General features: G+C 56.7%; 1 protein-coding gene across 1 annotated transcript in view; it reads right to left on the reverse strand.

Moving 5' to 3' along the window:
* Positions 1-7,517, reverse strand: part of EPHA8 (EPH receptor A8) — a 33,909-nt gene extending 26,392 nt beyond the window's left edge. The window contains exons 1-2 of the mRNA XM_055574861.1: positions 7,424-7,517; positions 1,978-2,042 (exon numbers count right to left, since the gene is read on the reverse strand). Of these exons, the coding sequence (XP_055430836.1) occupies positions 1,978-2,042; positions 7,424-7,517 (159 nt within the window). The remainder of the gene's footprint in view (positions 1-1,977; positions 2,043-7,423) is intronic.
* Positions 7,518-13,885: the final 6,368 nt, after the last annotated feature.

Here is a 13,885-nt window from a genome sequence, read left to right on the forward strand (position 1 = left end):
CTTGCAGGATTAGTAGTGGTGATTAAACGAGATAATGCCCACAAATTGTTAAGAGCTATGTGACTTCTATGGTAGTTCAGACGGTAAAGTGTCTGCCTGCAATGCGGGAGACCTGGTTTTGGTCCCTGGGTCGGGAAGATCCTCTGGAGAACGAAACGGCACCCCATTCCAGTACTCTTGCCTGGAAAATGCCATGGATGGAGGAGCCTGGTAGGCTATAGTCCACGGGGTCGCAAAGAGTCGGACACAACTGAGCGACTTCACTTTATGTGAATATAAGTTATTTGTTCTAATTCTCAAGCGAAATGAGTAACTCTGAACCACTCTTTTTTTAGGGGGTTTTGCTTGTTTGTTTTTGGCCATGCCATACAGCTTGCAAGATCTTTAGTTCCCTGACCGGGTACCAAACCTGCACCTTTGGCAGTGAAAACGCGGAGTCCTAACCAGTGGACCAACAGGGAATTCCCCGAGCCACTCTTCACAGCATCCCGCAAACAAAAGAACCTTGCATCACCAGCAAAGTCCAGTCATATTTCTCACCACCCACCCCTGCTTAAAATCCTTCCTACTTCTTGTTACCCTAAAAACCAAGTCCTAAGCTCTGAGTGGGACAGAGGGACAGAGACATCCAGTGCCAACCAGGGGTTCGAGTCCATTCCTGCCCAGCTGCTGAGTCTCAGAGGAGACGCTGACCCAGCCCACAGCCAGGCAGTCGCCTCCTCTTGGGTCAGCCCCTGCCACTGGCAGAGCTGGTTCCCTGCACCAAAGCCCTTCACACACACGAGCACCCCGGGAGACAGCCACGCGGGACACACAGAAGAGCCCCTCAAGGGGAGAGGCTGAGGCCCTGGGGGGTAAAGGGACACTCCCAGGGCCCAGACTTTGTCTTCAGGCAGAGCTGCCGTGCTGAGGCACAGAAGGGGTCCCTCCTGGCTCTCAGGGACCCTGGTCTGCCCCTTCAATTCCCTGAAGCCTGGTGCATGGGGACTGATGACAACAGACTCAGCTTACCGCCACCTGGGGACCAGACCCCCAGAGAGAGAGGAGCTGGGATTGTCCTGACCCCAGTCACAGCCCCCAGACAGCCCAGATTACAATCTTACCCCAAAGTAAAGAAATACTCAAAGATCAGCTCAATGTCATTGCCATCATTAATATTATTATCACTCTGTCTCCGGAGCCATGGAAGCAGATGCGTTCATGAAAGAAGTTATGGGTACCAGACGTGTTTGTGTCTATGGTGGGGATGTGTGTGCTTCTGATCATGTTTATAGGAGGAAATTTCTGTGAGATATAGCCATAATACACACTAATGACAATGATAATGATAATAATACATGTAATGGAGGCCTGTGCCAGGCATGGTGCCAAGACCACGTGTCATCTCCCTTCACCCTCCCAGCAAACTCCCAGAGGTTGCCACATGCTCATCCCATTCTACAGACAGGGAAACTGAGACTCATGGAGGTGAAGGGGTGACCCAAGGACACTCAGCTTGTGGATGGTCCCACCAAGCTCATGCGCTTGCATTGGCTTTACCACCCTGCCTTCCTGAGATTTAAGAGAATCGGGGGGACTGGGCAGTGCATCCTTGGCTCTGGACACTCGGGGTTACCATGCCAATGCCCCAGGAGGGCAGAAGGGAGTCGCCTGTGAGTACAGGGATCTAATGGGCTGAGCCCAGCATCACCATGGAGGCCAGATGGGCCTGGGACACAGATGTAAGAATACCACATTCAGGCCTCAGACTGGAAGAAGGGGGAGCCGGCCCCGGACTTGGTTCTGGAATTCCAGAAGTCGGCATGCGCTAAATTTAAGAAGTCAGCAGCTCTGTCTCTGGCTGCTGTGCATCCTTGGGTAAGTCCCTTCACCTCTTGTGGCCTCTGCTTCCTTTTGACCTGCCTGATGATAAGACCTGGGTGTCAAGGCCTCTCTGTTCACAGAGGGACAGCAGTAGCCCCACTGCCCATCACTCACCCCGTGAGCCGGATACGTGAGCCAGCCCCAGTCCCCGCGGATGGCGGACGTGTCCAGCAAGTTCACTGCAGAAAAGAAGACAAGAGCACATCAGATCCCTGGGCACCCCCCTTCCCCAGTCCCCTAGGACCAGGGTGGCCTGGCCACACTGGCCTGCTCTCAGCCCCGAACACTCCAGCTCCAGTTTCTGGGTCCTTTCTCACCTCACTGGCCTTCAAGGCTCAGTTCAAGTTCTTGCTCTTTCCTGAAGCCTTCCTCCACCACCACAAAATATAATCTTCTCACCTCCCAGAAGACTCAAGCTGCTCCGAGTGCTAGGCTGCCTCGACTGGGGGGTGCAGTGAGATGCCGGAGGTCTGGGCTTGGCGGTCCGGGAGGTCTGGATCTGAATCACAGCTCTGCCAGCTGGGAGCTGTGTGTCCCTGAGCAAGTTTCCTCCATCCCTGAGCCCCCACATCCTCCCCTGTAAAATGGGGTGATGGTGATGCCTGCCTTACAGGGGGCTGTGAAGACGACCTGACCCTGGGCCACTTACAGGACTTGGTGGCATTCCAAGCACCCACTGATGTTTGCACTGTAAGTCAAGCCTCCACCCAGCTTTCCCATCACCAGGGTCCCCAAAAGGCACCTCGCACCGAGCAGGCCCTCGGCACACTTGGGCATGGAGGGCTTTGGAGGAGGAAGCGCTGCCTCACAGGGAGCACGTGGTGCATGCTGGGCTCTGCTAGGGGAGCTTGCAGGGCCTCATCCATGGCCCACACGGCAACACCGAAAGGTGCTCATTCCTCTGCCCATTTTCCAGATGAAAACACTGAGCCTCAGGGAAGATCAGGACGACGCCTGGAGCTCCACAGGTGTGACTCCTGGGCTGGCACCCAGAGCACCACAGACAAAGCCGCCAGCCCTGGCAGCTTGAGCCTGAGGAGCAGGAATCTCTGGGTTGTCACAGTGGTAGAGAAAGGAGTGCTGGCCGGAAAGGCAAGTTTACTCTAAGCCAGACCCCTGAAGGGGACCCTGCAAAGTACCAAGAACAGGGTAGAGAAAAAAAAACCTGCTTTTAGAATCAGACACTGCTGGGCTCACATCTCAATACAGCTACTTGGTAGCCGGTGACCTGCACTTCACTGAACCTCAATTTCCTCATCTGTAAAATGGGGATAATGATACATAATGGTGGGCAACAGTTAACTGCATGCCTGGACCCCATGCTTCACCAGAGCTGGCTCCTGTTCCCTGAGTCCTGGCCCCCTGCCTCTCTCTTGGTACCTGGGAGCAGTGAGCATCTCTCACTTTAAGGTGATAAAGATGCACCAAACTGGGAAGAAATCAGGGCTGCTGTGTGTCCTTGGGTAAGTCCCTTCACCAATCTGGGCCCCTGCTGCCTTTGATCTATCTGATGAAAGGAGTCTTGGCTCCGAGTCTCACAGCTTTCATTTCCCTTTCTCTTCTATCTACCCACCTCTCCCAGCCAGCAACCACTCCAACCAACCCGATCTGCTAACTTAGGAAGGCCGCAGAGGGTTAAAATGGGCCTTCCTGGAACTTTCCCGAAGAGAGGGTGGGTGCTGTCCTTCGGCCTGAGATTTGCATAGCTCTGCGCCTGCCCCTCAATGATGGAGACAAGTGTCCTCAGGAAATGTTGGGAGTGCGGATGCTCTCATGCGCTGATTTTCCTCCTCTTCCTCCCCTCACTCTCCCCACCCAGCATCGGCGGGGGGGTGTTCCAGAGGCCAGCTGGAAAAAGGACTTGCCGAGCCAGGGAGGGCCTTCTGAGCTCTGGCTTGGGATACCCCCAAGGGGCGGCGGGGGCGGCGGGGGGTGGCGGGTGGGACCAGGGGATGGAGGCAACGTCCGCAGGAGGATCTCCCTTCCCCGAGCCGAACCGGCCCCATGCCAGGGCGGCAGGCAAAGAAGCCTTCCTGTCTCCCTCCCTCCCCGGCAATGGCGAGAAAACTGGGTCAGGAGCTCTCTCCTCCTGCTGGCGGGTGGGCGGGGGAGGGGCTGCGCTGCAGTTTCCCCCAGACCAGGGGGCTGAGTTTGGGGAGTGGGAAGGAGGGGTGCGGACAGGGACCTGTGGGCTCTCCCGCCCCACCCCACATCCCAGATGGGGGTCTCAGAACTGAAGGGCCCCTGGGCCAGCACCGCCCAGACACAACTCAGACCTGCGCCCACCCAGGGGCCCCTGGGACTTCTCCCCCTGAACACCCTGACTCTAGAGGCAGAGGCCTGCAGACCCCCACTTTCCAGGCCTTCCCTCCCCTCTGGGAATCCCCATGATCAATCAGCCATGATCAATCAGCCATGATCAATCAGCCATGATCAATCAGCCAAGGCAGGGGGTGGGGGAGGGGGGCTCAGATAATCCAAAGATAAATCAAAAATCGATTCTATTGGATTCAGGAAGAGCGACCATAGTCCAAGGCTGCTTGTTCCAATTCCTTCCAGACCGGCCTCTGTCCATCCCCTCCCTGATTCTCTCTCTGTCCCCCTCTTCCCCATGTCCTGTCCCCTTCTCTTGGGGGGACACAGAGGGTCTCTCACGGGAGGCTCCAGGCCCACAGGAGGTCTCATGGGGCTGGAGGGAAGTCCAGGGCTAGGCCCCTCCTGCAGGGACCTGAGTCCCCTTGGAGAGGCCAGTGCTTTGGCTCACCAGGGCCGGGCTTTCTCTGTCCTCTTGCGCTGCTGGACTATAGGTCTGTGTGGCCCCTGGGAAGTCGATGACCCTCTCTGGGCCCATCTCCCCACTTGCAAATGGGAGAACTGGACATTCGGTGTCTCAGGGCCTTCAGGGAAGCAACCACTTAACCCCTCTGTGCCTCAGTTTCCTCATCAGCCAGATATCTGCAGGCGTCCCTCCCAGGCCTACCTGCCGCCTGTTCTGGGGGATCAAACGGGTCCCTCCCCTGCTCTGAGAAGCACAGATAATTCCTAAGCCTTTCCTGTTTGACTGAGGAAGGTATTATGCGATTTTTTTTTTCCTCCCGTGCCTTCACCTTCCCCCATTCCATTTCGCTGAGACTAATACTTAAATTGATTTACATTCCCGGAGGACACAGCGCATGGTGGTGAGGCTGGAGAATTCGGGGTGGCCAGGGGATGTCAGCTGGGATGTGAATGCCTCGGAGATCACCCCAAATTGGTGGATAATCCACATCAAAGAGTGATAAGGGGCTTTGAGCCTGGTGGGGTTCGGGGGCACCCCTGCAGGTGCAGGTCCGTCCCCAGCCCTGTGAGGGGCCTGGCACAGGGGCACTTGGGTGGCCTGCGGGCACTGTCACCTTTGCAGGACCCCCACTGGGGAAAGAGTCCCCTCCCTGAGTTCCCACAGTCTCCCCCGTCCGGTCCTGGCCCTGCACCAGTGCATAGACTCCTGGCTGTCCTGCATGGAACCCAGGCCCCAGGTCTCCACCCAGGACCTTTGGACCTGCGAGGGTAACCTGTGCCCAGGCAGGGGCGCCCTGCTGTGCTGATCAAATAGGTATGGCCGGGCCCTGGCACCAGGCCTGCCTGCCTCCCTCCCACCCTTGACAGACGTCCCCCCACCCCCTTCCTCTCCTGGTGACCTTGCCTCTTCCCCAACTGCTGCCCCTCCCCGGACACAGCCTCTCTCCCAGGCCAAAACGGTCTGCCCTCTGCTCGGGAGCCGGGTCAAAGTTCCCTCCTAGGCGGATCTGGGGTTTGCCAGTCTGGCATTCTGGACGGTGCTGGATCCTCCTCAAAGAAGAGGGTTGAAGCACGGAGTTGGGGCTGCACCACCCAATGCCCAGGCACTCGCTGTGGGCCCCTCAGAATTCCCCTGGGCAAAGAAACTGCCGCCTTCTCCCCATGCAACCCAGAGGAAACTGTTCTCGGGCCACAGCTCCCAGACCTCCCAGGCCCCTTGTGTCCCCTTCCCTACTCACCCCTCAGCTCCCTTGCTCTGGTCCCTGCTCCCTGTGTGGCCCGTTTCACTGGCGGTTGAGTTTATGTACATCTGTGTGTGTTGGTGCTGTGCACATGCATTTCTAGGGACACGAATGCGAGTTTGAGGGTCTTTTCTTATATGTGGTGTCTGCCCACAATGTGCATATTTTCACACGCACAAATCTTCACATGCACATGCGTGCACCTGTGTACTGGCTGCACTTCTGTGCATCTGACTGTAGGGGTGTGGGGGCTGTCCACGCACACGAGTCTCTGCGGGCCTGTGTCTCTCTGTGTGAATCCCAACACGTGGCTGCTGGTGCATGTGTGATTGTGGGTACGACTGTGTCTCTGTGAGCTGCTCGTGTGTGAGGGGTGGATTGGTGGTGTGTCTAAGCGTGGATGAGGAACACCGGCTCTGGAGCTCCCTGGAATCTGGGAGTTCATCCTGCCAGGCTGAGGATGCAGCTCTGGAGCCAGGCTGTGAACCCTAGGATTTGCACAGAGCCCCGGGTCAGGCCTCCTCCTGGCAGAGCTGCAAGAGGAGAAGGGGTCCTGGGCAGGGGTCGGGTGAGGAGCAGAAACCAGGGCAGCGTCCTGAGCTGGACCTGGGGTGCCCAGTGGACTAAGGGGTGAGTGTGTGTCTGTGTGTGTGTGTATGCTCACGTAGGTGTGCAGCCCTAGGTGTTGGGGAAGCCTGACAGATGTCCCCTCCCGGCTTCCCTTATCCCCTCCCAGATCCTTTTGGTCTCTACTGCTCAGCCCACACCCTCATCCTGCATCCCCCCGGAGTGACCGGACTTCCCCAGCCTTGTCCCTGGACAAGACCCAGCCCTCCGGGCCTTGCCCACCTCAGTCTGTCTGCAGCCTGCTCAGCCCCCTCCTCCCGGGCCCCTTCTCCCCACTGCCCACCTAAGCTGCTTCCCCTGGGGCTGGCTGCTGTCCTTCCGCCCCCACCCCCAGCCCTCCAGCCCAGCCCACTTCCAAGACCCTCATTCCCTGCCCTTCACCCTCGTCTTCCCCCAAACCCCGTCCTGTTCTCTGGTCCTCCTGCCTCCCTTCCTGGTCCCCATCCCTGGACGCCCCGCACTTCTCTTCAGCCCCCTGAACCTCCCCCTGCATCCTGGGTCCCTCTGTCCTCTGTCCCACCGCGTGCCCTGCCCTGCCTCCTCTCTCCCCTACATCGCTTCTCTTGTCTGCCGTCCTCCGGTCCGGTCCCTTCATCCCCAGTGTCCGATCCTCAGTTCCCTGTCCCCAGCTCCGAACCCCTGAGTCCCGTTCCCCTGTCCCTCGTGCCTCTCTGTCCCTCATCCTCAAGCCCTCGGGTCCCTCTCCCCCCAGCCCTGTCCCCGGCGCTCCGTCCCCTGACCCCGGGTGTCTCGCGGTGCCACCCCTCCCCACCCAGATCCAGGGATCCCAGCCCCTCGGGCACTGGGGTCGAGGGGAAGGAAGTTGAGCCTCTCGGAGGGCTCGCTCCGGCTGCTGCGCGCGCCGCGCCCCCGGCCCCTCGGCCACCCCCGCCCCGCCAGCCGCCGCCGCTCACCTTCGCCGCGCGCCGCGGACACGCAGGTGGCCGCCGCCGCCGCGGCCGTGACGACCCAGAGCGCGGGGGGCAGGCGGCCCCGGGCGGGGGCCATGGCCGGGCCGGGCGGGCGGGCGGGCGGGGGCGCCGCGCACCCTGGGCTCGGCCGCGGCCGCCCGCGCGTCGGCGCGCTCCCTGCTCTCCCGCACACCCGGCGGCCGGGCGCACACACCGGCGCACACGCCGGCTCGCAGCGCACACGCGGGCACCCGCGCCCGCCCCTGCCGCCGCCGCCGCCGCCCCGGGGCGGGGGCCGGCCTGTCACGGCGGCGCCGAGCCAATCAGCACCGAGGCGGGTGCGGGGGGGACACGGAGCCCGCACCGCGGACACCTAACCGCGGATACCGCCGCCCGCCCCACGTGCGCACGCTCGCGCCAGCACCTTCACCCCGCGCCCCGCGTGGACTCAGCCGCCGCGCACCCAACCAGGGGTCCGGACGCCCGGCAACACACTGACCCACCGGTTGGAGTCGGGGGAGGCCCTGCGTGGATAGACACGGACACGCTCACTCTTACACACGTGACCCTCAGGCACACGCATCCCCCAACAAACTGCCTCGCACGCGGTGATGTGCACACACTAGTTCACGGACGGAGGCTCAGACACCGGCTTAGAGACCAACTTACGAGCGCTTTTAGTTAAAAATGCTCTCCCCTGCCCCACCCCCCAATGACTGGGCACCCCGAATTTAGGTGAGGCCTTAGAGCCCCGTGATCATGAGCTCAGCGCTCAGGGACCCGACCAACGTTTTAGGGCTGGCTTTGAGGAAGTTTCTAAACCTCCCTGAGTCTCAAGGTCCATGTCTGTAGAACAGGGATAAGAGGGTCTGTGTCCTAGAGTGGATGTGAAAATTATATGCAAGGACCCAGGTAAGGTGCCCCACCGTCCACCAGGCACACAGCCAGGTGGCCAGCTTGGCTGAAGGCAGTTACCATTCCCTGCTTCTCCTCCCTTGACCTTCTCCACTCCAGTTCCAGGCCCAGGATTAGGGATCGCCTCCTGGGAGGTGGGGGGAGGTGGGGGGGGGGGGAGGCTGCAGTCTCTTGGGGAAGGACTGGAGAAGGGGCTCCCTCCTGAAGCTGACTCTCTCCCCGGGAGCACCCGGTGGACCAAACTGTCTGGGAAGCAGAGATCTGCAGTCCTGGGGGCTGGCCAGCAAGTGTGTGCCCACCAGGGCAAGTTCCACCTCTGCCTCTGACTTCCATCTGCTGCTCAGCACCCTCTGAATGTATTCCCACTATTCTGCTCCCTGGGGAAGAATTGGACCCATGGCTGGAGGTTACAGAGGATGATAAAGGCCATTTGGGGAGTCCATGCGGCATCGCAGACCCTGCTTTAGGCATTTTATAAACTTGCTCTACTTTAAACCTCGCACAGCCCTGCAGGGGAGGTGCAGCTAAGAAAACGGAAGCGCACAAAGGCCATCATTTGCCTGAGATTGCACAGCTGGCTAAACGCTGGAGAGGTACTCAGATCCAGATCTGCCGGACTCCAAACCCCACTTCTTTTCCTGTGCGTCTTTCTTTGTTACAGAAAGGGGAAGATGGCTTGTATTAGGAGCCCTTTTTGAACGGCTCAGACCAACTGCCTCAAAGATATAGTTAGCCCCTTGTTACCAGAGGCGTTCAAACCGACACTGGCTAGAGACTGCTCCGGGAGGCTGGGGTCAGGGGAGCAGACTGGACTAGACCCAGAGAGGCAGACAGGCAGGCACGCTAATGAAACCTGCCAAAGGAAGTGTTCCCAGCTCCAGTCAACTTTGCCCTGGGGGTATCAGCCCAGTTTTCTGCATTTTCAAGAGAAGCTGTATATCTGGGATTTTAGTATTTAAAGTTACTAATGCAAACATTTTAATTACAAGTGTGTGGAAATCTGCAGAGAGGTGTCCATGGGATGCAGTGCACTTGATCTTCCTTCTGAGCTTCCTTCAGACAGAAGAGTCTCTGGCTGGCACCTGGCTCCTGGGCCACTGGGCTGTGGGCCAGGCAGGGCAGAAAGAAGCAGGCAGTTCAGGATGCAGTCAAGGCACTCCTGGGCATCCCCTACCCCAGCCAGGGCTCCCAGAAATATTCACTGGTGGAGGAGGCTTTGTAGGGCACTAGGGTTCTCCATCCCCAGGTGGAGACCAAGCCCGTTGAACCTAGGCTTTGTCCATTTTGCAGGTGAGGAAGCTGGGGAGGCCTCTAAGGACTTGGTGAGGGTGAGGGGGAGTTCTCTGTCAGGGTCCTGCTCCATATTCTGAATCCTCTTGGGCAAAGTGAGAGATGTATTCCACCAGATGTTCCACGGGCTAAGAGCAGTTTGCTTTCTTTTATCTAGCTGAGCTTCTGATACCCCCACGATGACCTCTCCTGGGGTCTCTCCTCCCACACCTTCCCTTCTGCCTGTCCCGAATTTCCAAGTAGCAAGTTGCCAACCTGCCCGTGGGGAGGAAGCAGCCATTGACCACCTCCACCGCCATACCAACCCCTGCCACCCGTCTTCAGCTCACCTACAGCTTTCCTTCACTGTGTACCTCCCAGGCTGGACCCTGCGTCCCTCTCTCATAGAATTCCTGCATTGCCCGCCCCTGCCCCTATTTTAAAAAGGAGCGTGAGTTTTGTGAGGGTTGACTGCTGGAGCGGGAAACTCTATGAGGCACACGAGCAGACTCCATGATGCTTGTGGAGTGCGTCACCCCTCCCGACCGGGTTCTGAACGCCCACGGCAGGGTCCCTGCTGGGTCCTGATGCTTTCTCCTGGTGCACAGTGGGTGCTCCGAGAACCTTTGCTGAATGATCCAATACACCTCGAGCAGATGCGTGGAGACCCACGCCTTGCTGGCCCAGTGCTTGAGGCCATCGTTGCTGGAAGGCCATTTCTGGTTTACAGAACATCCTGCTTTCTGGATTGCTGTACAGCTGTGCTAACTGGACCTGCTACATGAGCTTGACCTCGGCTCTTCCCAGGGGGTGAATCTGAACAACGCTCAGCCCTCCCATCAGCTCAGGGGTGCTTTGGGACTTTACTATACGGAGCAAGATGGAGATGGGGCAGGCAGGGCTGGACCTGACCAAGCAGGGAGGCCACAGAGCCAGTCCTTTCCCAGCTCAGGGCCCCTCTCCGACCCTCGTTTTTTCCTTCTGGGAGTGAGGAGAGAAGTCTGGAATGTCTGGCAAGCCCCCCTGTTACGTTCTCCATTAGTCTCCATTTCTGGGAGAAATACCCTCCCAAGAGTATTTCTTCTCACTGCACCTTTCTGAGCCTGTTTCCCCAACTGTATGAGAATAAGGAGAAAAGTGCATAATGAGGATGGATATGCCACCAAAGAGGGTTGCTCTGAGGCTCACATGAGTTCACAGGGGCAAATGTGCTTGGAGACCTGTCAAGGCAGCTGAGGTTGGAAGGCATCACTCTTCTTTAAGGGAGGGGGCGGGAGCCAGGCTGTCCTTTGCCCCCGAGGGATGGGCCCTGCAGAGTGCCCCTTCGGGCACAGGGAGAAGAGATGTCCAGCAGGAGATGGGTATGTGGGGGGCACTGGCTAGTGGTGAGACCTCGCTCACCCTTGAGCCACCCTGACCCCTACCCTGATGTCTTACTGCCCCAAGCTGTCCACGCAGGGCCTAGACTTCTGCAGAGAAAGGCCTGCCCCTTCTCAGCCTCTGCCTGGTTCACTCTGTGAGGGGACCGGAGGGGTTAGGCATCCCTCACATTTGCATAGAAACCTCTCCTTCTCCCCAGGGCCAGGATCTGGGATAAGCCAGGGGTGGGGGTGAGCCATTGGAGATCTCAGGAAGAGCCAGCTTCCTAACGTGAGGCCCCGTGTTGCTTAGGGCCTCAGTTTCCCCATGTGTGACCTGCTGGCTCTACTCATTTCCCAGCTGTCCTGAGTGTTCATTCAGCTGAAGCTGAAACTCCAGTACTTTGGTCACCTGATGCGAAGAACTGACTCATTTGAAAAGACCCTGACGCTGGGAAAGATTGAAGGCAGGAGGAGAAGGGGATGACAGAGGATGAGATGGTTAGATGGCATCACCGACTCAATGGACATGAGTTTGAGTAAACTCTGGGAGTTGGTGATCGACAGGGAGGCCTGGTGTGCTGCAGTCCATGGGGTCGCAAAAAGTCGGACACGACTGAGTGACTGAACTGAACCGAACTGAATGGTCATGGAGGGAGCATGGAGCTGCCCCCCACCATACTGGGCTGGTGCTGGGGTTCCCAGGTCATAAGATAGGACCCTAGCTGTGATGTGCTCCCAGGCTGGAGGGGAGGCAGCCTCCTGGGGACAAGTGAGGAAGTCACTTCCATGACATAGCAGCGATTCACCCGGACCACAGGAAAGGCGTTTAAACTCAGGTGGTACAGTGGTAAAAATCTGCCTGCCAAGGAGAAGACGCAGGTTCGATCCCTAGGTCAGGAAGATCCCCTGGAGAAGGAAATGGCACCACTTCAGTATTTTTGCCTGGGAAATCCCATGGACTACGGTCTGTGGCGTTGCAAAGAGTCAGACATGACTGAGCGATTGAAACAGCAGCCTCAGCACTTCTAGAGCCAGGGCAGGAGTGCCTAAGCCAGCCCCGTCAGCTGGAAATATAGTATAGTGTGCCACATGTATAACTTGATTTTTTTCTAGCAGCTCTATTAAAAAATAAAAAGAGGTGGAATTAAGTGTAATAATATGTTTCTTGCGGGCATGTTGCCCGGTGTGTAATATTAATTTATTAATCAATTCGGTAATTCAACGGTGATGTATTGAGTCCCTCCTGTGGGGCTGTGCCAGGTGCTGGGAATAAGGTAGCCGGGCTGCACAGAGTTGCAGTCTAACGGGGAAGCAGATCATTAAAGAGGCAATTACAAAATCCCCCTCCACGTAAGGGAATATTTCAGGAACCGTAGGCACCAAAACTTAAGATTTACAATTTAAAATATTAAAAAAAAAAAAAGTTCTCTTGAAGCAGAACATAGCGAGTGTAACTCAGCCCTTTCTCGGGCGCTCAGAGTCATGGTGTGAACAAAGAATCAGTGAACCTTGATGTGGAAAAGGACCTAGAGACGAGTTGTCAAGCCACTGCTGGCGGGGCTGTAGGAGACAGAGGTGCCCTCAGCGTCGCAGACGTGGGTGGGCCTGTTTTCCCTTGTCCACGGAATGAGCCCAGGCTTCTCTGCTTGCTAGCATCTCTCTCTCTGCCCTCTCTCCAGGCTGTCAGCTGCCTCTGCTCTCTGGGCTTTTGACAGTTCCCAACTGCCTCCTAAACTGCTGCTTCTTATCTGTTGTGGACTTAAATATGAACGCTGATTAGCATTGTACGTAAAGTGAGAGTCAGTGGTCAGTGGGTTCTAAGCGAGGATCTTCCCGTGAATAAAGAACATGAGAAGAGTATCCGTGGTCGTGGCTGTTCAGAGGCCTCTTCTGCTCATTCCGGGCTGTTCGTTCTCAGGTTGGAGGGTAAATGAGGTGTTGTTATAAATACATAAGAGGCTTATTAATGGCCAGACATGCACAGACTAATTGCTTCCTCCTGTTTACATATAATCAATCACTTCCACAGTTTGGAACCAGTGGCAAGCAGCAGAATGGAGTAGAAAGATGACAAAATTGGGATGAGCCTCAAAGGTCTGGGCTTGCTCCATCCTTCATGCTCAAGTCTTTCCTGTCCTGGAAAAACAGAACCAACCCTCCCTTTATTACACGTCCCCCCTGCCCATCCTTCTCTCCTCCCCTTCCCAGCAAACTTCTTGAATCATCTGTCCTCACGGACTCCACGTTTTACTCTCTCTGTCCCTCCTTGTCCATCGTCACCTCCACAGTCCCCCAAACATCCCCCGCCCAGATGCACGCTCCATGATTCTCTGTCTCGTGGCCGGTCCTCCTCCGACACCACCATCCGCCCAGTTGTACGTATCACGAACCTGAACTGTAACCCTCTTCCTCCTTCTCCATCAGCTGTGTATCCAGGACATTCCAAGTCCTTTGATTTTACCACCAAGTCTTTAAAAAAAATTTTTTTATTGGAGTATAGTTGATGTACAATGCTGTGTTAATTTCAGGTGTACAGCAAAGTGAATCAGTTAATACATATACATATATCTCCTCTTTTTAGATTCTTTTCCATATAGGCCATTACAGAGTACTGAGTAGAATTCCTTTGTGTTATATAGTAGGTTCTTATTGTTGTTCAGTTGCTCAGTTGTGTCTGACTCTTGGCGACGCCATGGACTGCAGCACACCAGGCTTCCCTGTCCTTCAGTATCTCTCAGAGTTGGCTCAAACTGATTAATCACCTATTTTGTATGTGGTAGTGTGTATGTGTCAATCCCAATCTCCCAATTTATCCCTCCCCTGCAATCCCCGAGTTGGACTATAAAGAAAGCTGAGCACCGAAGAATTGATGCTTTTGAATTGTGGTGTTGGAGAAGACTCTTGAGAGTCCCTTGGACTG

Source organism: Bubalus kerabau, chromosome 3 (genome assembly GCF_029407905.1).
Source record: "Bubalus kerabau isolate K-KA32 ecotype Philippines breed swamp buffalo chromosome 3, PCC_UOA_SB_1v2, whole genome shotgun sequence".
Classification (NCBI taxonomy): Eukaryota; Metazoa; Chordata; class Mammalia; order Artiodactyla; family Bovidae; genus Bubalus; species Bubalus kerabau.